Here is a 19,205-nt window from a genome sequence, read left to right on the forward strand (position 1 = left end):
CAGTAGCTGATACCAAAATTGTGGGATACGAGAGCAACTGGTTCGATGCAAATTTCTGAACGTCAGTGGATGACATCTATCGAAATACGTACTAGTAGTCGGTCCCACGCAAATTGTCTGAAAATCTTTGTATGCTCCAGCACGCCTCCTCAGCACACCTCTCCATGCCGTCGGTAAGGCCGGTGGGGGTCCGGCTGATCAGTGTCGAAGACAGTAGACTTAAGCCCAAGTCTTATCAAGCTAGAGTCATCTTCGTCAAATTTAATTCGGCATATTGCAACTCGAGCATTGAGATGGGCCCCAGGTCAAGGGACGCAGCGCGAGCATCTGCCTGAGGACTCTGAGTTTCAAAGTTTGTATATACCCCGCTTACTAAGCCATCATTTGATTTTCAGCGGCGCTTTTCCTCACAGGCGTATGGATTGATCCTTTTCGAACGACCATGTCTGGCTTCGATGCAATCATTAATCGCAAAACTCCTAGTCCATGGGAGCTGTTCAAGACCAATCCTAGCCTTTACATAGCCTCAAAGCTATATAATACTCTCAGCCAACAACTGCCACGTCCTTTGTCTTCTCCCGTCCGCACCATATGCATATCAGACACTCACAACGCCGACATATCTGCCCTGATACCACCCGGTGATATCCTCATTCACGCAGGTGATCTCACTCATTCTGGCACTCCCCGTGAGCTCCAGGTTGCCCTTGACTGGCTAGTCTCCCTTCCACACGAACACAAAATCTCTATAGCCGGTAATCACGATACGTACCTTCAGACAGCCGAGGGTCGTTCATGGGTCCACACATGGCGAGAGCGTGGCATCATCTATCTGGAGGACGAGGCTCACACTATCCAAGTGCGCGGTCGCGCATTCAAAATCTTTGGCAGCCCATTTACTCCGCAGCACGGCAATGGCGCCTTCCAATACCCATGTACAGGCGTCACTGGCACTCCCAGCCGTTGGTCTGTCATTCCAAACGACACAGATATTCTCATCACTCATGGTCCTCCTCACGGTCATCTCGATCTCGCTGGACTTGGTTGCAGAGCCCTGCTTGCACGTATATGGGAGCTCTGTAGGACGCACCCGCCAGTGCTTCATGTGTTCGGACACATTCATGGCGGTCGTGGAATCGAGAATATGCCCTGGAACTCTGCTCAGTCAATATGGGAGGACATTGTGCTCAAGAAAGGCGGTTGGTTTCGCACCATGCGTTTGATATGGGCGATGCTTTGGGGTGGCCGGGATAATAGTATAAGGACGGTTGCTGTCAATGCATCTGTGGTAGGAGGTCCGCGAGACCGTGATATCCGGGCTCCTGTAGTCATTGATATATAAGAAATCTCGGGTAAACCCACTATCGCATTCACCCACTGACTAGTAATGAATTCATACTGCTAGCTCTCTACCCACTCACAAGTTTAGGTCAACACGTCATGCTCATATCTTTGTACTGCCATACACTTGTACTACAGGAAAGTGTGCTCGTCGCTAAACTGGCTCATTCCTCTATATACCCTCCACACAAAGCCTTTAATTCCTTGATCTGCCCTTCCTGGATTTTGGCCTCGTACGCGATCGCTTTCGCCTCAATGTCTGCGACCTTGATTTTCGCCCCCCTCCTCTTGGATTCTTGGATGAGGTATTGCGACGCATCGGACATATCATAGGACTTTGCGTTCCCTCTCTTTCCGGCCTTCTCCAATTTGGCTACTAGACAGTACATCCAGGGCGCAGCGAGCACCTTAAGCCCAGGCTCATCAAAGATGACTACACCATCGCTAATTGCTTCGTTGTAGAGATTGGTTTTAGTGTTGGGAGCGATGAAAAGTGCAGTGTGGTTGTTCATCCACCCTTCACCAAGCTGCATGGTCTTGGCGGCGCTTTTAATACCATCTCGCAAGATAGGATTGCTCGCAGCATCAACGCTGAAGAAATCTACATCCGCCGTAGAGGCACGGGAGCCTGTACGAGATCGTCAGTTGCATCATCATTAGGAGATCGTTGAACAAATCCGCACGAAGGAGAATCGTGTTTATAGCGCCTCCAACAGCCACGACGGTGATCTGTTTTTTCTTGCTTTTCAGGTGTTTGGCCGTTAGGCCTAAGCCACGCTTGATATCTTCAGCGGTGAGCTGCTTGTCTTCGACACCTGGAGAGTACTGTTTAATCACTTGTGAGACGCATCATGGAATATATTTCTGACCTGGCCTGTTGACGAAGTCGGTGAGGCTAGCTGTGTCGCTGAAACACTGACCCATCGTGATTTGACTTGGTGGAAGAAAGTAAAATGTGTTTGACGCTCCAACACTTCGGGGCGCCAAAGCTTCCACCTTCGTCACATGCGTCTAGCCGCGGTTCTCGCCTCCTCCAGGCTCCACTCGTGACCCGTCATTCCACCGGTCTCTACTCTAACACCCGGAATATGAGGGACTCGTTGTTTGGTTCCTGTAACATCAGGTGTACACATTAGCAAAAGGCAAGCTTTTCCCATTGCACTCATTATATAGCCACGTTCTCGACTTAGATTTTTGTCTGATCTTCTAGAGGGTACGAAAAACTGCGATCCATTATTTAACAACGAAAGCACAAAGATGAAGGGTCGATTACAGTGTACAACATCACGATTCGGGACTAAGAATGAATAAAGCAAACTACTGTCAACATCTAGCGTGATTTAAGGCCCTTCGCATATTTCCACATAAATTCTATGAATATTGCCCCGATGTTGACAACGTATGTGACCAGCCAGAGCGCAGTGACGGTGCGGAAGACCATGCTTTGAGACGAAAACCCTGCTATCAATACCGCTGAGGGTGAAATGCATGAGGAACCAGGGAAAGCGCCAAATGACGAAACAACTAACCAAACATGAAACAATTCAGGGATAAGACAACGAAGAAGATAGGCGTGACTATTGACAACAGGTAGGACCAAACAAAGTAATCGCCTTGCGTGAGTTGCTGATTATTAGAATTAGAATTAGGTTCGGTGTGATCCGATGGTGAGAATAAAGCTTACTTCTTGAGTCCACTGCCGATCGGTGTGTAGCCAGCGTATCATACTTGATCCAGATGTCAACATCGCAATCATAGCGAGCATGAGAGACATAAAGAGTAGACAATAGGGAACAGGTGATGAATAGTCAAAGTATGGCACAGGAGAGCCCGTACTGACGAAAACACCACTTGTAGCGAGGAGGATAGTTGCCTTTTGGAGTATATCAGCGTCGGCTTGAGCTCACGCGGAGTTGGACAACTTACTGTGGTGATAGTGTTGGTCAGGATAGAGCATGACCTGCTCCTAACGGTTTCGAAGGCTCTATCTGATTGCAGAGACTTCCAATGATCATCAGGATCTGGGCGTCCAAATGCCAAAAAACAGAGTACCCTCGTTAAGAGGGACATGCGACGAAGGGTTTCTGGGAGGGGTTGTTCTTCAGCAAGTGCTCTGTGGTGAGCAGTCACATATAACTGGAAAGGCCGGCTTAGTGAAATCATACTCATAAATTATAAAGCGCACCTCAGTGGGATAGAATAAGGCCATGGAGTTCAATGAAAGAGTGGAGAGTAATGCTCATACTGGATTATTATAAAGGAACAGCGGATGCGTGCCCGATACAATCTCAGATTCAGCTAATTGGAACCACGTGACTCCTACAGTGTGTTGCTATCGAGGAACCTAGTTACCTGAGCTTATGTGAGCGTAGATGGCCAAATATAAAATTCATATTCATATGCTGTGTCCCCCCTTACTAGCGGAATTCGGCACCAAAGAGCAAGCGGATATGATGCTTGTGATAATGTAGGTACGTGCCCGATACAATCTCAGAGAGAGATCACTAGTCACTGTGCTGTGTTCAAATTGGAACCACGTGACTCCTAAATCTCCCAGACCCGAAACGAACTTTGTTCAAATTTTGCAGGCCAGAAGGCTGGTACGGTAACCCGGTTCGGCCTAATTGTACGTACTGTCCGACCGACTGGATAGGCCGGGGTATGAAGGCAGGTCTAATTCTACTGTGAGGACCATCATGTCATAGAACCAAACGTGACATGACTCGGAGGAAGTGCGACACTCCCTCAGGCTTGCCTGGTTGGGATGTTCCGGGTTTTTCGTAGCGCCAGATGGCTGCGGGTGAATGCATAGTCTGTGACAGAATGGCGATAGACATTACGACAGGCACAGTTATTGGAACCTTGTTGGCGCTGAAACCCTTCTTTGCAGAACGCGGGGAAGGGAGTCTAGTCCAGCTTGATAGACTCATCGAGGTCAGACAGGATGAGGCCCTTGCTTTTCGAATGTCTGGTAAGTTGAGATAGTGGGTGGAACAAAGAGGATGGAGCTCGGAGAGTTGTGCTGTGAGGTCACTTGGCCACGTACGCCTTGACACTCCTCCGCTATGATGTGATTGGAGCGACATAGCAACTGCCTCCTCATCTCACTATAAAACAGGCTAGCGAATACTGTAACGAACAGGAAACATTCTGATATCTTGAATCTCTCACGCCTGACAGCTGCAGCTGGCTTGGCCGTTTTGATCAATCTTCTACTCTCAACAACCTTGCTATCGGTCTTCACACTGATAGATTCAAACAGCGAGACATCCCGTCTGATCTCAATGAAGCCATTGATTGGGCTGCACTGGCACTCCGTCCCCCAGGACGTTCTGATCGGTCCATGTCTCTCGATAACCGTGACATTGCCATGAGCCTTCGAGTCAGATCGGAGCAGCGGGATATCCTTTCTGACCTTGATGAGGCCATCGAGCTTAATAAAGCTACACTGGAGCTCCATTCCCCAGTCATCTTCTAACCTTGCCACCAACCTTCGTGACAGATTCAGGCAGCAGGGTGTTGTTCTGTCTAACCTTGAGGAAGTCATTAAACCCACCGGGCGGCACTCCCCTTGAGGGAGTATTCGATGTATCGAGTCGTGATCGCTGGTGGCTTCACACCTGGCCTGCTATGACAACGAACGATCTTCCCTTCGCATTACGCGATGGGCCCATCAACGTTCAAGGAGATCATCCGAACGCTCCGGAGTTTGCATTCTTATCGGCCTGTCACAAGTCGAGACCGAATGAGGCAATTCATCTTGCTGCTGCGAACTCTCCGGATTGATAGGTTCCGTGTGGTCTGTTGACGGCGAAATTGCACGCCAAATTATGTCCCCTTTTCGCGACAATTCCTAGTTGATGGTCCAGGGATTTTCTGCTCAGGTAACTAGGTTCCTCGATGGCAACTAAGTTACCAATATACTGGAAATACTGTGCACGTGTTGCGGCAACTAAATCGTATTTGTTCATAATATTGGTGTACTGTTTATAAGATTGGATTCGCCCCCACTGGTTGCTATTATCGTCTACTTTTTGAGTACACAATAAGTCTGTTTAACTGTAAAATAATGCCAGTGTCGTACACGCTGCGTGCTTCACGTGAGGGAAGCTATATTAACAAGCAAACTGATCACCTTCGCACATCTACCATGATTTACAACAAGTACACTACATTTGCTGTTGTGCCTTTCTCCTTTTCTCTGTCCCAAATAGTGTCCCAATAGCACGCCGACATCGTACTTTCGACAGTGGTACGTGAGCGAATGAACCGATGCGGAGGTTGAGAAGGGCTTTCGCAAAGTACGTCCCTTGAGACAAAGACAAGAGCAAAATCTGACACAAAAGCGCGCAGTGAGTTGCATATCCTAGAGGGCAAGGGTTATTTGAACTCGGAGAAAGATGACAGGTTTATCTACCACCAACGCTGTCTCGTCACTAACGCTTGCCACTGATCTGTCTCAGTAAGCATTTTCGCATTGCAAAGAGTGGACTCAGACACAGAGATAAGCGCACGGTACACAGACACAAGATTGCCAAGCGCGGACTGACAGGGAGCGGTGAAGTGCAGGTAGAGCTCTAGCACGAGCGCGCATACGGGACTCAGACGAACTGCTTCCGTGGAATCAAATATTTCGTCCTTCCATATGTTAGAGCATGCACAGGCGCTAGTCATAGTTGAAACAAGAATGGATCGCCTCGATAAACATCTACTCAACCATTATAATCTGCGGTATCGCAAGCCCAGAAACTTTCTTCTGACAAAGTACACAGGGCCGTCAAAACAAGAAGAAAACAAAGTCGGAAACTACGCACTGGCGATATCTAGCGTGATTTGAGGCTTGTCATATACTTCCGCTTGAATTCTAACGATATTGTCCCAATGTTAGCGATGTACATGACCTGCCAGAGCGCAGCGAAGGCGCGGCAGACTGCTTTGGGAGTAAAAGCCCACTGTTGACATGGCCGGGGGTGAAATGAATGAGAAGCCAGAGGGTACCAATAACCGAACAACTCACCAAATACTTATGAAAAAATGTCGGTATAGATCCAGCGGAAGATTCTCGAGCTAGAACGTCGACATCGCAATCATGGCGAGCATGAACGATATGAAGAGCAGAAAATAGGAAATGGGTGATGAAAAGTCAGGATAAATTACAGGAGTGCTCGTGGTGACGATAACGCCACTTGTAGCGAGGAGGATGCCCGCCTTTTGGGGAGTATGTTTGTTAGTACAGGCGTCAGCTTGCAGGGAGTCGGACAACTTACTGTGGTGATAACGTTGTCCAAGATAGAGGACGCCCCAGTCCTAACAATTTCGAGTGCTTCCTCAGATTGTAGCGACTTCTAATGGTTTTCAAGATCAGGATGCCTCAGTACACAAAATCAGAGTATCTCCTCATTAGAAGGGACACCTTGAAAACCAGTTAGTTCAGTCATACAGTGAGTCTCTACGTTTTCCAAGCTCACCTCAGTGAAATAGAATGAGGTCATTGGATTGAAATTGAGAAACACAGATGGATTGGTGCACGTTCCATATTACTGACTTGGAAGGAGACGTTATATACCATCACTGTCACAACTCGCAAAGTTTGAGGAAGGTGAATGAGACTAGAAGTATAATTATATTATGCCACGCTTATTAATACACAGTGACCATCGGCCTTGTATGGTTCGATGGTCTAATGGTTATGATTTCTGTCTCACATTAGGTTGTCCACAGAAGGTTCCCAGTTCGATCCTGGGTCGAGCCACTTTTTTCTCTTTTCCACAAGGCTCGGGTGTATTACCAGACGCGCGGCTGCCAGAACCGTTCGCTCGATCTTTGCCACAAAATGAAGCATGAGCCTCTCGCCATTGCGTATGTATTCTGTATTGAAGGAAACAAGTTCTAAATGCTACACCATTCAGGATGATATCTGATTTCTTCCACCCAAACGTGGGAGGAGTGGAAAACCACATATTCATGCTCAGTGCAAATCTTATCCGTCGTGGTCACAAGGCATGATTTTTCAAACTTCCTTTGACGTTCTCTACAATGTCGTTTATCTTGCATCCAACATTCGCAGGTGATCGTAATCACGCACAGTCATCCTCCAGACCGAGTGGGCGTTCGCTGGCTTCTGCCAGGCTTGAAGGTATACTACATACCTTTTCCTGCCATCGCCTCCTCCGCCACTCTTCCGAATTATTTTATGTTTTTGCCATATTTCCGCGTCATCATTGCACGCGAGCATATTCACCTTATTCATGCACACGCGAGTTTATCGTCTCTGGGCCAGGAGGCTATTCTACACGCGCACCATCTTGGCGTCCGCACGGTGTTCACCGATCACAGTCTTTTCGGGTTCGAAGATGCAGCGAGCATATTAACAAACAAACTCCTTGCGGCGGCTCTTAAAAATGTCGACGCTGTAATTTGTGTCTCGCATACCGGGTATGTGGTCAACTCTTACTATCGATATCGTCCTTATTTTCTTGTGACCGTGAATCAGGAGGGAAAATACAGTCCTGCGTGGACAGTTGTTTGAGATGTCTGAAGATTCCTCTGCACTTGTCGTTCGACCAAATGTTTATGTGATTCCAAACGCTCTGGTTGCGGAGCAGTTTACTCCAGCTACCAAGCCGGTGTCGTCAGAAACTAGTAAGTGCTTCCATTTCATTGTCGTTGAAAGGGACAACTGATTTTTCTCCAGTCTATATCGTGGTTTTGTCTCGTCTGGCGTATCGTAAAGGCATCGACTTACTGGTCGCCACTGCCCCCCGAATATGCTCCGCGTTTCCTAACGTCAATTTCATCGTAGGTAAGTCGCTCCAACTCCAGTATCATCTAACCCTAATTCGCTGGCCTAGGAGGAGACGGACCCAAGCTGAACGACCTGTTACAAGTAAGAGAACGACATCTCCTCCAAGACCGCATAGAGCTCCTCGGTCCAGTTCGACATCGCGACGTGCGAGACGTAAGTAGACATGAGCGAATTCGACTCTCATGATCATGATTCATACGCGTCTCTGCAGGTTCTCGTGCGAGGATCGATATTTCTGAACACCTCACTGACGGAATCGTTCGGGATCGCTATTTTGGAAGCTGCGTGCGCAGGTCTTTATGTGGTCTCGACACGAGTAGGCGGAGTCCCGGAGATTCTCCCTCGTGACATGATTTCGTTTGCGAAGCCAGAGGAGGATGGTACGTGTGGGACCCTGCGCAAGATATATCATTCTGGACCGTTTTTCACTATCATTTTTTTCAGATTTGATCCGTGCCCTGTCAGAGGCGGTCGCAATTGTTTCGAAAGGCCAGCATGACCCCTTAGAAGCTCATCAGAAGGTGAAAAACTTTTACAACTGGGGAGAAGTCGCAGAACGGACCGAGATTGTGTACGATGCTGTCGTCAAGTCTGAACAGAAGGATCTCTGGACTCGGATGCAAAGGTAACTTTGCACACATTTGTGCTGATAGACCCTGGCTAAAATGTCATAGAACTATGGAACTGGGGCCATTTGCAGGACCGATCTACACAATCATCCTTGTGGTGGATTGCCTATTCTTCCTATTTCTGGAATGGTTGATGCCGCGACATGATCTGGACTTTGTTCAAATGCATTGGGAACACCACAATTTTAGACATGTGGTGCAGTAGCTTCATATCAACTGACTAATACATATCTAATCTCGAGAATAAGTTGCAAAAAAATGCCGAACCAAGAGACAATTAACCATAATCACTAGACACGACAAGATGAGATTGTAATGCCAATACTCTGTCCAATGGAGATGCATCATCGAAAGCAGACCAAAAGGTTGAACAAAAAGAACAAAATTGGATACTAGGATGTCATACCACACGCCTCGGCCTCTTGGGCTTTCCCCCTCGCCTCCTGCTCCGCTTGGAGCCTTCGTGCCCATCGTCTACATCCATCAACGCGTCGTTCACGATAGGGTCATCTGAAGGCCGCTTCATAGGGACCTTCACGCGATCTCTCAATGAAAAGGACGATTGTCCGCCGTCAACAGCCAACCGATCGATTAGAGAGCTTCCGTGGTTGTTAGACGACCGATCGAAGCGGTCTCCATGGAAGGAAGTCTCCTCGAAGTGCTGATTGAAACGTGAACCAGAGGGGGCCCAAGGCGCTGAACCATGACGGGGACGAGTTGAACGGGGACGTCTTGGTTCTGTATCGGGGCGAGGAGGTAGAGAGTGCGGAAGGTGACTCTGCAGAAGTCGTGCACGCTCTGGATGCATAGCCAGCGGAAGAGATTGATGCGACCCTTCACCGTTCGCGGCATGGTGACCAGAGGGTGATGACTCTGCGTCGGCGTGGCGCAAGGACTCGTGCGGAGGTAAATCCCGTGTTCTAGACCACTTCGAACTTTTTGAGTCATCTACATGCCATTCCTGATTATGATCCAGTGAAGGCGGACCATGGTCACGACGATCATTGTGACTGCTGCTACGTGGGTATTCAGGAAGATCATTTGTCTCCTTTCTTTCAGGGCCGTGAGGCCGCGATTCAGGCGGCCGGTGACTGCGAAGAGAGACGTCCCCGTCGTGCTTGGATTGTTGTGACGGATAAACGGCATCGCGTGCCGACGTCGTGGAAGAGTTCCTGGAAAGCGGAGGAGAGGTTGCATGATCATGATCATGATGAGAATGAGGACTCTCGGGCGTCTGGTCACGTCTGCTGTTGAGGTGCGGTTTCCCCTCAGGTTCCGGAACTGGAGGTCCAAAACGAGTCTACAGTGCTAGCGTCAGTCAAACTCTAACGGCTATGCTCAGAAGACCCACTCTTGCTGCACGTGCGCCTAATCGTAATGGTGAATCTGTATTGATAGGTGCATTCGCAGGTGGGTCTGGCACAGAGAGAGGCTTGCGCGGAAGGAGCTGTAATGTAAACTTGTGAGGACTCAATCTATTTCCACACAAGAGAGCGTACAGGTGAAACTATGCGCTCTGTTTGCCGACGTTGATCGACAAGAATCTTCGTTGAACGCTCTCTGTCATGGAAATCATCCAGACGAGGCTATGGATATAAGTAAGGAACATGGGTCGCAATTATATGGAAGTAAAACATACTAATCGATCGTGATTGTCCATCGCACCAGCAGGTTGACGAACAGGGCGAGAAACCACAGGCTGCGCGTTGCTTCCAGACACATGAACGCCTCGGCGTGAAGCGGAACTCGCCAGAGGTAGGAAAGACGCAGACGGTAGTGGTGGATGCGGTGAAATTGAAGCAGAATCACCAAAGCGGTTGCCTCTGCCACCAATTGGCATGCTGTTTGTTCCAGAAAGCTTTGGCGTTGGAGCACTAGGAGGCGGCCTTGACATATCAACATGACGACGAGAAGTATCACGCTGTGAATCCAAATTTAAAAACTCAACAGAAGACATGGAAAAGGTACCAACCGAAATCCGAGTTGATGATTCAACAGGCGCGCGCCTTTCATCCCGCGAGGGCGCAGCTCGGGAGACATCTTCGTGTGCTGTGCGATGAGGCTCTTTCCATTCAGAACGCGATAGTTTGGGAGAGCGATCTATGTCTAGTTTACCTCACGTAAATGAATGAAGCGGTGTAAGTGCCTACCTGGAGATCTCCGTCGTGCAGGTACCTCGACATCGTCCATCATTGCCCGAGGGCGTTTGGGAGCGGAGCCGTCACGATCCTCGCGATAGCGCTGACTATTCACAAGCTGTCGAGAAGGTTCAGTGGACTTGGCGATAATGGCTGGAGGGTCCTCAACATCCATTTGATCTTGGCCTCGTTTGTCCCTAGACTCATTATGAGCATAGGTATCTGTCTGAGAGTTTGAATGAAGCGCAGAACTGGAATGCGCTTGTCGAGATCCTCTGGCGTCGGAGGATCTGGTGTCTCTTGAGATCTCCAAAGGAGACAAGCGTGGGCCCGACGGAATGCGTGCATCGTTGGTAATTAACCGAGAAGCCGGGGCACTATCACGAGTGGCAGACGGTGGCGAGCGGTACCCGACATCCGCTCTTCCACGTGAGCCTTCCTGAAAACTGTCACGTTGCGGTGGCAAAGGCACCCGTTTTCGAGAGCCTGAACAAGCGAGAGATGCACGCGAATGGCAGACGACGTTGGCATGAGGAAGAGTGGATGGGTGAAGAATACGTACGTTCGATTGGGGGGGATGGGGTGGGGGGTACCAACTGCTCCTGCGGAGCTTGGGGCGACGTCTGGTGCGCCATGACTGGGTGTTCGTGAGCTCTTGCATCAGCTTTGTGGCGATCACTTGTTCGATGACGAGACCGAGTGCCATCTGCACTAAGTGACCTGGCTCGGCCGCGCGTTTCTCGCGAGGGCTTGTCAGGTAGATCTGGAATTCGTCGGTCCATTTGAGCAGAAGGCGCTTGAATGAAGCGACTGTTCTGCCTCGCTGCGGACGACAACTCATCACGCAAGGTGTCGGGGTCGTTCGAGGACGGCAATGTGGGCGGATACTGAACGTCATGACCGTGACTGACAGGCGATCTGGGTCCTAGAGAATAACAAAGGAGAAAAAAAAGAAAAAGAAGAGGATAGATATAAGGATAGGGGGAAAAGGAGGAAGAAGATAGGGATCCATGATGAGCGTCCGTGTGTCCATGCGAGGAAGAAGTCGAATACAAAAGAACGAAATATGGTACTACGCAGCTCAACTCTCGAGGTTGTGCGGGACGCAGCAAAGGCCTTGCGTCCTGTACCCCAGGAGGAGCAGATACGCCGACGAGGGATGAGGATAGGGGATGATGTAGATAACGTACTTGTTGTCGACATTCTGTCGGCATCGCGAGAACTCTCACGACGCTCGCGTTCTTTGTGAGGAGGTTGCTCGACTTCACGGTGTTTCTCTTCGTGTGACACTGACCGATCAACAGGCGACGGAACTCGAGGTGCTACCCAAACGCGGTCTACATCTGCTATAGGTGAGCCGGGACGCACAGAGTCCTTTGTGGATGCTCTGCCCCTATTCTGGTCCCCATTAGCTGAAGGCGACCACTGGCGACGAGAAGACAGAACGCGGTCATCTGCGCGGTGGCGCAGTGGCGGTGAAAGGGACCGTTCTCCATTGGCTCTGTTGGATGCCAAAAATGAATCATTTTGACTGCCATAGGATTGCATTGACGGTCGCTCATCCCGTCGAGCACTTTCTCCAGGGCGATAATGGCGATCATCATAAGACAAAATGGTACCAGTATCTGACCGGCCTATACGGGAGGTCAGGGGATCATCAGTCTTGCTGATAACAACGATATCCCGGGTTTCGTCAGCAACGCGCCGATCACGAGCAGGCGGGGAGCTGCCAGGACGCGTCCAAGTCGATTCTTTGGTGCGAGAATTATAATAATAGACACCGCGGCCATTTCTCGGGTGTCTAACCTCCCAATCTGGGGGAAGTATATCCCCTGATTCAAATGTCGTGGGCTTGGAGACAACAGCAATGCCATTTTTCTTGTCCCGGTCGACGCGAGCTGCCATGGCTGTAGCTTCAATGATGGACGGATGAGAAGGATGCATAAATGGAACTGAAGACACTATTGGTTTGGGAGGAAGAGCATGAGTAAGTTTCCCAAACGACAACTGGCGATTGAGAACTGGAGATGATTCGGGAACCGTATGTGGTTCCTGGGGAGTCCTTACTGGCGTTTTGGGCCTATCATGCTCAGGAGCCTTGCCCCGAGCGTTGGCGCCAGAAACTGGTATCTCCTGATTTTTTTCGGAGTGATTGACCGCCTTTGAAGGAGACTGTGTGCGCTGAGCACCGCCCTGTGAAACGCGAGGCTGGTAGGTCAGGAATTCGTCGTCCTCGTCACCTCCAAGCGACACAGCATCTTCTGCATCCTCAGCAGCGAGACTTGGATCTTGTTCCGAAGTTCCCCGGTCTTCCTCCTCATTTCCCCAGTCTAGAACTTCTGTTTCATCTTCCACCATGGTGCGGACGAGAGGAGTGATAAACTAACGACAGAAATGCGTTCCCAAGTTGGCCGAGGAGAACCTCCTAACTCCGATCCAAATTTTTAATTCCCGCCCGCTCCCTGCCGAAGTCTGAGACCCCGTGTATGTACATTGATCAAGGATTTCAGTGATCATTCCATTATGCTTTCAGGTGTCGTGGCACATGAACGTTAACATTGTGATCCGACCACCTGGAGAGTTTGCAGAGACTTGCCACAAAAGTTGATGTCAAGACTCGACGATCACAATTGGCTGACATGAGTTATTATTATAACAGGTATGATTTCATTTGAAGCGCAGAGATCTGAAAGCTCTTATGCATAGAGTCACTTCACCGCCTTGTCCAAGTCTGGGGCATGCACAATTTAACACGTCATTAGCCACTCGATTTAGGAAATTGAAAAGCTGCAACGTCCCACAACATGGCGGTCATTTCGTACATTGGAAGCCGGACAACTACGACTGTGCTTCTGCAGCAATCACTAGTGCAATGCAACTCATAAGAGCTGCGACGCACCCCGATATATATATGGGCCGCAATGTCCTATGTACAACAGCCTGTTTATGGCATCACAGAGCACGATATTGATAATGCTCTCCGCTACCACTCGCTTGCTCATAACGCAAGCTTAAGGGGTAAAGGCACCGGATACGAGTCTCAGCCTTGTCCATGTCGAATCACTTTTGGATGCTCGTTACCATCAAAAAACTTCGTTGTGATCTTGGAATCCGTGCTTGGCGCCGGGCGCGGCCGAGTGCTGAGGACCGGTGACTTAATTTGAAGCCATTCCTGAAAGGTATCATAGGTTCTGTTCCACGAGCCTACGTTTTGTTCGACTGCGCTTGATCCAACTCAAGGTGCTCTGACCCTTCCACTGCCGTCGGATCAGCATCTGGATGCGTCGATTTTATCAGATTACAAGCAACTAAAATCGCTCGGAATAACGTCCTCTCAAAGGGACCCCTTCCCATGCGCAACATTCGTTCCTGCAACACCCTCGCATTCTGTAATGCTAATTCCAACTACTTAGTTATTGGACTCGATGAAGACATCAATCTATGTGGAAGCTGCTTAGACGGTAGCAGCACAACTCAATTCACTGTTTCGGCATAGATGCAATACAGCAGTTTTATTTTTTGCTAGATACGTCGGTGTGTCGAAAAACATTGTAAACATACGCATAACTCTTGGATCAGCACGAATATTAATGTTGCAGTTGGCATTCACTTGAAATGCGCTTACAAACCATCACGAGTAGCTGTTCCGAAACCCGATTCCGATCAGCCCTTGTTGGTCATCATCACCTCTCAGTCGCCGCCATTCATCAAATTCTGTTCAAAGTGTCTTCATCTCGCACTCTTTTTCGACGCCCTCGAGTTGGCACAGACATGCCTATACTTCCCTTAACATCTCCATCATATCCTAATCACAATTTATCTGGCACTCCCATGTCTGTCTCCAATCGCGTGCCATTAATATTTCGACGGTTGCATAGGTTCCAGCAAATGGTGTGAAGTGCATGCTACTAGGCTCTGAGTAGAGGTTCTGAGATAGATTGGCTCTGCAGGATTTTGAACTGGCCTTTTGGCAGCTGTCTTATCTCTGCCTGGCACCCAAGAGAGTGTGAGCCAACTCCCCAAATATCACACAATTATGATCCATTGACGCCTAACTAATAGTTATCGAAACGTGTACTACCACAAGCGTACGTCAATAGATCTTGGTCTGAATCAAACATTTATGTGTTTACTGTAGAGACCAAGAACACCTGGGCAAGAGATGACCCGGCAATCTTAATTTTGCTATTTGCGAGCCTCTTTGGTGAGATCCATCTATGCAGCTTATATTCAAAAATTATTCACAACTTATGATGACATTCAGTTGCTGCAGTAGCATGGTCTATTGTGTATTCGTATTCCCCACTTCAGGCTGTACGATTAGCCTTCGTGATGATACTGCGAGATTACCTCCTCGTCGGTGCACTCAGTGCGACTCTTCTTTGGTTCGTCATTCTCCTTTGCTAGGGCGTGATGCTAACTGATCATTTTCCTTCATAGGTTCTTCGCCAACCGGGTGTTGGTATCACCTTCCTCTCATTCATCACCTACAGACTCTTCAGTCGAATGGGCATATGCTTTCGACGTCCACACGAACGCATTTTTCCCCTTGTATCTGACACTTTATTTAGCGCAACTGTTCCTCCTTCCCGTAGTGTTAAAGGATAACTGGGTTTGCCTCCTTATTGGCAATACCTTATATCTTGCAGGGCAAGTCTTGGAGGTCACGCCACCTAAACTGTCCTTTCATTATTGATTTCGCCAACAGGTTTGCCCAGTATGTCTACGGAGTGTACCTCGGACTAAGCGGTATGCAAAGCTTCTCTTCCATCTCGCCGCTAATTTTTTTTCACATTCAGCTCTGCCATTCTTGATACGTTCCGAAATATTGCTGGCCCCGCTATTACCGCTATTCGCGAGCTATGTTGTCTCGTTATTGGGTTTCCACGTTGCAAAACATGTTCTGAGCGTGTACTTTGGTTCATAATACACTGCATTATACAGGAGCTGGACGATAAGCGTGAACTGTCATTGATTACTCTAGCTATTTCCGCAGTAGTGTGCTGTAGCTTGATCACAATAATAATAGACACTTTGTGTGTTACAACCTTGAAGCTGTGGGCCCAGGGGTATTTCCAAGTTCTCCAGTCACCGCCACTGAGCGTCTCTCGCACTCCCTTCTGTGCGACTGATATCTTCTTCAATCTCCGTCATCATGCACATCGCTCAAGCTCATGTCGAACGTGCAATTGAACAGATCCAACACAAGAAGCCGCTTCCTGATATCGACTTCACTCAGCATGTACTTGAAGATGGTAATACAATCAGCACACAAGAGCGGGTTGTCAAAGATGTACGCTCGCGTCATCGGCTACTCATCTTAATCTGCCTGCTGAGCTCTCATTGCAGGTGCAAGCGCCAGCTATGAATGTCCCGACGGATGCCCAGTTTTTCTCCAGACAAGATCCCACCAAACCTGACGTAGCGTTCCTCAAGAACCACTTTTACCGCGAAGGCCGGGTCACCGAGGATCAGGCGATATGGATTTTGGAAAAGGCAACTGCGCTCCTTCGTGCGGAGTCTAACGTCTTGCAGGTCGACGCGCCAATCACAGGTGAGTGTGCTTGTCGTCTGCCGTAGTCACCCCATGCCAACAGACCATCTCACTTAGTGTGTGGCGATATCCATGGTCAATATGTATGCGCCCTCGATTGTTGGTCAGGATGATACATTACTGACCATCTCTCCAGTACGACCTCATGAAACTGTTCGAAGTTGGCGGCAGTCCAGCGGACACACGGTACCTTTTCCTCGGAGATTACGTTGATCGGGGTTACTTCAGTATAGAGGTGTGTCCTGCATCAATGCTCGACCTTCTCCAACTCATCCCATCCCATAGTGCGTTTTGTATCTGTGGTCCCTCAAGATCTGGTATCCCGACACCCTCTTCCTTCTCCGTGGCAATCATGAATGCCGGCATCTCACAGACTATTTCACTTTCAAGCTCGAATGTATGTATCTATCACTTCATCATCTCTGAATGAATACTCCACTAACGTCACTCAGGCAAGCACAAATACTCGGAGCGCATCTACGACGCTTGCATGGAATCCTTCTGCGCACTTCCCCTTGCTGCCGTCATGAACAAGCAATTCCTATGCATCCACGGCGGTCTTTCACCGGAGTTGAACACTTTGGATGATATTAGAGCGGTACGTCCATTCGCGGATCTTCCATGATGCAACGTTCATTTATATTCCCTTTAGATCGATCGGTTCCGCGAGCCTCCGACACACGGCCTGATGTGCGATATTCTATGGTCGGATCCTGTTGAAGACTTTGGGCAAGAGAAGATGAATGAAAGCTTCGTTCATAATCACGTCCGAGGTTGTTCTTACTTCTTCACGTGAGTGGTTTCAGGTGTCCGATGTATTTTGGTTGATCGTCGGCATATAGTTACCAAGCTGCTTGTCAGTTCTTAGAGCGAAATAATCTTCTTTCGATCATTCGCGCACACGAAGCTCAAGATGCTGGGTATGTTTCAATTGTACATCCGTTTATTTTACTCATGCGGTCGCTCAAAAGCTATCGTATGTACCGGAAGACAAAAAGCACAGGCTTTCCTTCTGTCATGACGATCTTTTCTGCTCCCAACTACCTCGACGTCTACAACAACAAAGCCGCCGTCTTGAAGTACGAGAGCAACGTGATGAATATTCGGCAGTTCAACTGCACGCCTCATCCGTACTGGCTACCTAACTTCATGGACGTGTTTACTTGGAGTTTACCCTTTGTGGGCGAGAAAAGTACGTTCATGGAGCTTATTCAGAGCGTCTATTCAGAACTGAGCGGCGAATCTAGTCACGGATATGCTTGTTGCTGTGCTAAACACTTGCAGCAAAGAAGAGCTCGAGGAGTCTGACGAGGAACAGGTTGTTTCACGGGTAGCTCACCCCGAAGAAGTGGTGGAGAGGCGAAAGATCATCAAAAACAAGATCCTTGCAGTTGGACGGATGGCGCGTGTGTTTGCTTTGCTCCGGTACGGGATCCTTGTCTACACGTTGTGCTAGTTTGACGGATCTGTCGCAGAGAGGAGTCGGAGAAGGTTTCAGAGCTCAAGAGCATATCTGGTTCTAGCAAGTTGCCGTACGGCACGCTAGCCTTAGGCACAGAAGGCATCAAAGATGCCATTTCTGGCTTCGAGGACGCGTACGTTCAACTTTCCCCTTCTGCATACACTCTCGGTGTTCATTACATCTTCATGCAGACGGAAGTCAGATATCGAAAACGAGCGTCTGCCTCCAGAACTTTTCGACGCCGAAGAGGCAAAGGCCTACCTGGCTCAAGCACAATCTGGGTCGTTACCGACGACCCCAGCAGATACCATCGAGTCCCCTGTGTCTCCGAGTGGAGTCAACGTTGGAGTGGAGCCTTCCATGTCGTCGGGATCGCTGACGTCCTTACCCAGTCTCCCAAGCGGCGGACAGATGGGGTCTCCGCGCACCCCATTCAAGGGCAGACATGGCCGGCAGGCTTCGCTTGGGACGACGATGACGAGTCCCTCGACGAGGCGCCGGAGTTTGGAGAGCACGATTTCGATGATTCAGGAAGCGCTAGACGGGAAAGATTTAGAGACTCACGGGCTTCCTGGAAATGGTTCGCCTTATGGAGGCGGGGGCGGTAGTTCTTCCCACAGTTGATTGGGATCGAAGCGATACTGTATATCCATAGTCATTTTTTCTAGTCGCTTTGATGGATCGCAACCTTGTGATGAAAAGAACGAGTATGAGTATGATTATTAATGGACAACTTTATTGATGGTTTCGCAGACTGACTCAATGCCTCTCTCGTCCACCGACTTGCAGCTGCGGAGCTAGGCTCTTCGATTGATTAGGCTCAGGCAGTCGTAAAAAGCTCGAAGTCATTAACCGTCAAGCCTACTAGGCTACCTGGTTATATGCGGCGATCTTCATTCCTGACAAGCAAATAGCTTGTAGTTGTGTAATCTTATGACGGAGGGCATCGGTGACATCATATTCTCAAGATTCCTGACCTGGAAGATATCATGACTTAAGAAAAACAGGTGGAGCCGCTACGTCTCGGCACCTGTTTGATGGCTAGGAATCGGAGTTCGAATTTATCTAGCTATCGTCAAATCCCACCAGGATCATAGAGCTTGCATAAGTATGTTTTATATGGCCTCGAGCTCCGCCCAACCAAAAATGGATGCAATGTACCGACGAAACTTCGGTTCTGGTGTGTCGTCGTACATGCAGAACCGTTGGAACCTCTTACCTATATAATAGGTTGCATCTCAGAATGAGCATTAGTGTCTCTATTTCACGCCATGGC

General features: G+C 48.9%; 10 protein-coding genes and 1 non-coding gene across 11 annotated transcripts; 7 read left to right on the forward strand and 4 right to left on the reverse strand.

Moving 5' to 3' along the window:
- The first annotated feature begins 419 nt into the window (after positions 1-419).
- HD556DRAFT_385735 (metallophosphoesterase domain-containing protein 1) lies at positions 420-1,450 on the forward strand. The gene is made up of 2 exons (XM_041310453.1): positions 420-1,352; positions 1,406-1,450. Exon 1 carries the CDS (start codon positions 443-445, stop codon positions 1,340-1,342), a length of 900 nt encoding a protein of 299 aa, XP_041161265.1. The 5' UTR covers positions 420-442; the 3' UTR covers positions 1,343-1,352; positions 1,406-1,450.
- Positions 1,451-1,505: 55 nt separating this feature from the next.
- Positions 1,506-2,265, reverse strand: HD556DRAFT_1442236 (uncharacterized protein; the record flags this gene model as incomplete). Its single annotated transcript, XM_041306426.1, has 3 exons — positions 1,506-1,969; positions 2,025-2,156; positions 2,211-2,265. The coding sequence occupies 3 exons, from the start codon at positions 2,263-2,265 to the stop codon at positions 1,506-1,508; spliced, it is 651 nt and encodes a 216-aa protein (XP_041161266.1).
- Positions 2,266-2,539: 274 nt separating this feature from the next.
- Positions 2,540-3,701, reverse strand: HD556DRAFT_385705 (uncharacterized protein). The gene is made up of 4 exons (XM_041310452.1): positions 3,268-3,701; positions 3,026-3,214; positions 2,871-2,967; positions 2,540-2,802 (listed from the first exon to the last, which is right to left on the reverse strand). Exons 1-4 carry the CDS (start codon positions 3,508-3,510, stop codon positions 2,672-2,674), a joined length of 660 nt encoding a protein of 219 aa, XP_041161267.1. The 5' UTR covers positions 3,511-3,701; the 3' UTR covers positions 2,540-2,671.
- Positions 3,702-4,488: 787 nt separating this feature from the next.
- On the forward strand, positions 4,489-5,304 carry HD556DRAFT_1269270 (uncharacterized protein). The gene has a single exon (XM_041299156.1). The coding sequence runs from the start codon at positions 4,972-4,974 to the stop codon at positions 5,125-5,127; it is 156 nt and encodes a 51-aa protein (XP_041161268.1). The 5' UTR covers positions 4,489-4,971; the 3' UTR covers positions 5,128-5,304.
- On the forward strand, positions 4,535-4,798 carry HD556DRAFT_1218481 (uncharacterized protein; the record flags this gene model as incomplete). The annotated part of the gene is made up of 1 exon (XM_041296745.1): positions 4,535-4,798. A coding segment is annotated over one exon (264 nt), but the record flags the coding sequence as incomplete, so codon positions are not given.
- A 1,706-nt stretch (positions 5,305-7,010) lies between the features above and the next one.
- Positions 7,011-7,093, forward strand: HD556DRAFT_t59. Its single transcript has one exon. It is a non-coding gene; the product is annotated as a tRNA-Val (tRNA).
- HD556DRAFT_1472892 (glycosyltransferase family 4 protein) lies at positions 7,019-9,078 on the forward strand. Its single transcript, XM_041308475.1, has 8 exons — positions 7,019-7,341; positions 7,409-7,776; positions 7,835-7,983; positions 8,036-8,143; positions 8,193-8,299; positions 8,358-8,526; positions 8,591-8,771; positions 8,821-9,078. Exons 1-8 carry the CDS (start codon positions 7,252-7,254, stop codon positions 8,978-8,980), a joined length of 1,332 nt encoding a protein of 443 aa, XP_041161270.1. The 5' UTR covers positions 7,019-7,251; the 3' UTR covers positions 8,981-9,078.
- A 97-nt stretch (positions 9,079-9,175) lies between these two features.
- Positions 9,176-11,754, reverse strand: HD556DRAFT_1442240 (uncharacterized protein; the record flags this gene model as incomplete). Its single annotated transcript, XM_041306427.1, has 6 exons — positions 9,176-10,075; positions 10,127-10,222; positions 10,275-10,361; positions 10,415-10,696; positions 10,748-10,875; positions 10,926-11,754. 6 exons carry the CDS (start codon positions 11,752-11,754, stop codon positions 9,176-9,178), a joined length of 2,322 nt encoding a protein of 773 aa, XP_041161271.1.
- Positions 11,755-12,617: 863 nt separating this feature from the next.
- HD556DRAFT_1235472 (uncharacterized protein) lies at positions 12,618-13,271 on the reverse strand (the record flags this gene model as incomplete). Its single annotated transcript, XM_041297749.1, has 1 exon — positions 12,618-13,271. A coding segment is annotated over one exon (654 nt), but the record flags the coding sequence as incomplete, so codon positions are not given.
- A 1,203-nt stretch (positions 13,272-14,474) lies between these two features.
- On the forward strand, positions 14,475-15,960 carry HD556DRAFT_1365258 (UNC-50 family-domain-containing protein). The gene is made up of 8 exons (XM_041302756.1): positions 14,475-14,804; positions 14,864-14,919; positions 14,976-15,001; positions 15,052-15,117; positions 15,178-15,298; positions 15,354-15,563; positions 15,622-15,662; positions 15,713-15,960. Exons 1-8 carry the CDS (start codon positions 14,529-14,531, stop codon positions 15,838-15,840), a joined length of 924 nt encoding a protein of 307 aa, XP_041161273.1. The 5' UTR covers positions 14,475-14,528; the 3' UTR covers positions 15,841-15,960.
- On the forward strand, positions 15,944-18,677 carry HD556DRAFT_1365261 (Metallo-dependent phosphatase-like protein). Its single transcript, XM_041302757.1, has 12 exons — positions 15,944-16,206; positions 16,263-16,467; positions 16,525-16,550; positions 16,604-16,702; positions 16,753-16,864; positions 16,920-17,065; positions 17,120-17,259; positions 17,310-17,387; positions 17,439-17,659; positions 17,715-17,892; positions 17,943-18,062; positions 18,121-18,677. Exons 1-12 carry the CDS (start codon positions 16,069-16,071, stop codon positions 18,551-18,553), a joined length of 1,896 nt encoding a protein of 631 aa, XP_041161274.1. The 5' UTR covers positions 15,944-16,068; the 3' UTR covers positions 18,554-18,677.
- Positions 18,678-19,205: the final 528 nt, after the last annotated feature.

Source organism: Suillus plorans (genome assembly GCF_016647745.1).
Source record: "Suillus plorans strain S12 chromosome Unknown HD556scaffold_22, whole genome shotgun sequence".
Taxonomy (NCBI): Eukaryota; Fungi; Basidiomycota; class Agaricomycetes; order Boletales; family Suillaceae; genus Suillus; species Suillus plorans.

Bases quoted from the DNA above. Each gene is read 5' to 3' on its own strand.
- HD556DRAFT_1365258 (XM_041302756.1), top strand. From the start codon at position 14,529: ATGCGCTTACAAACCATCACGAGTAGCTGTTCCGAAACCCGATTCCGA. The intron at 14,920-14,975 runs GTGAGCCAACTC...CCTAACTAATAG, and splicing joins TGCCTGGCACCCAAGAGAGT to TTATCGAAACGTGTACTACC. The intron at 15,663-15,712 runs GTATGCAAAGCT...TTTCACATTCAG, and splicing joins AGTGTACCTCGGACTAAGCG to CTCTGCCATTCTTGATACGT.
- HD556DRAFT_1365261 (XM_041302757.1), top strand. From the start codon at position 16,069: ATGCACATCGCTCAAGCTCATGTCGAACGTGCAATTGAACAGATCCAA. The intron at 16,703-16,752 runs GTGTGTCCTGCA...CCCATCCCATAG, and splicing joins GGGGTTACTTCAGTATAGAG to TGCGTTTTGTATCTGTGGTC. The intron at 18,063-18,120 runs GTACGTTCAACT...ATCTTCATGCAG, and splicing joins ATTTCTGGCTTCGAGGACGC to ACGGAAGTCAGATATCGAAA.
- HD556DRAFT_1472892 (XM_041308475.1), top strand. From the start codon at position 7,252: ATGATATCTGATTTCTTCCACCCAAACGTGGGAGGAGTGGAAAACCAC. The intron at 7,342-7,408 runs GCATGATTTTTC...CAACATTCGCAG, and splicing joins TTATCCGTCGTGGTCACAAG to GTGATCGTAATCACGCACAG. The intron at 8,527-8,590 runs GTACGTGTGGGA...CATTTTTTTCAG, and splicing joins TGCGAAGCCAGAGGAGGATG to ATTTGATCCGTGCCCTGTCA.
- HD556DRAFT_385705 (XM_041310452.1), bottom strand. From the start codon at position 3,510: ATGAGTATGATTTCACTAAGCCGGCCTTTCCAGTTATATGTGACTGCT. The intron at 3,215-3,267 runs GTAAGTTGTCCA...ATACTCCAAAAG, and splicing joins TGACCAACACTATCACCACA to GCAACTATCCTCCTCGCTAC. The intron at 2,968-3,025 runs GTAAGCTTTATT...TCTAATAATCAG, and splicing joins ATCGGCAGTGGACTCAAGAA to CAACTCACGCAAGGCGATTA.
- HD556DRAFT_1269270 (XM_041299156.1), top strand. From the start codon at position 4,972: ATGACAACGAACGATCTTCCCTTCGCATTACGCGATGGGCCCATCAAC.
- HD556DRAFT_385735 (XM_041310453.1), top strand. From the start codon at position 443: ATGTCTGGCTTCGATGCAATCATTAATCGCAAAACTCCTAGTCCATGG.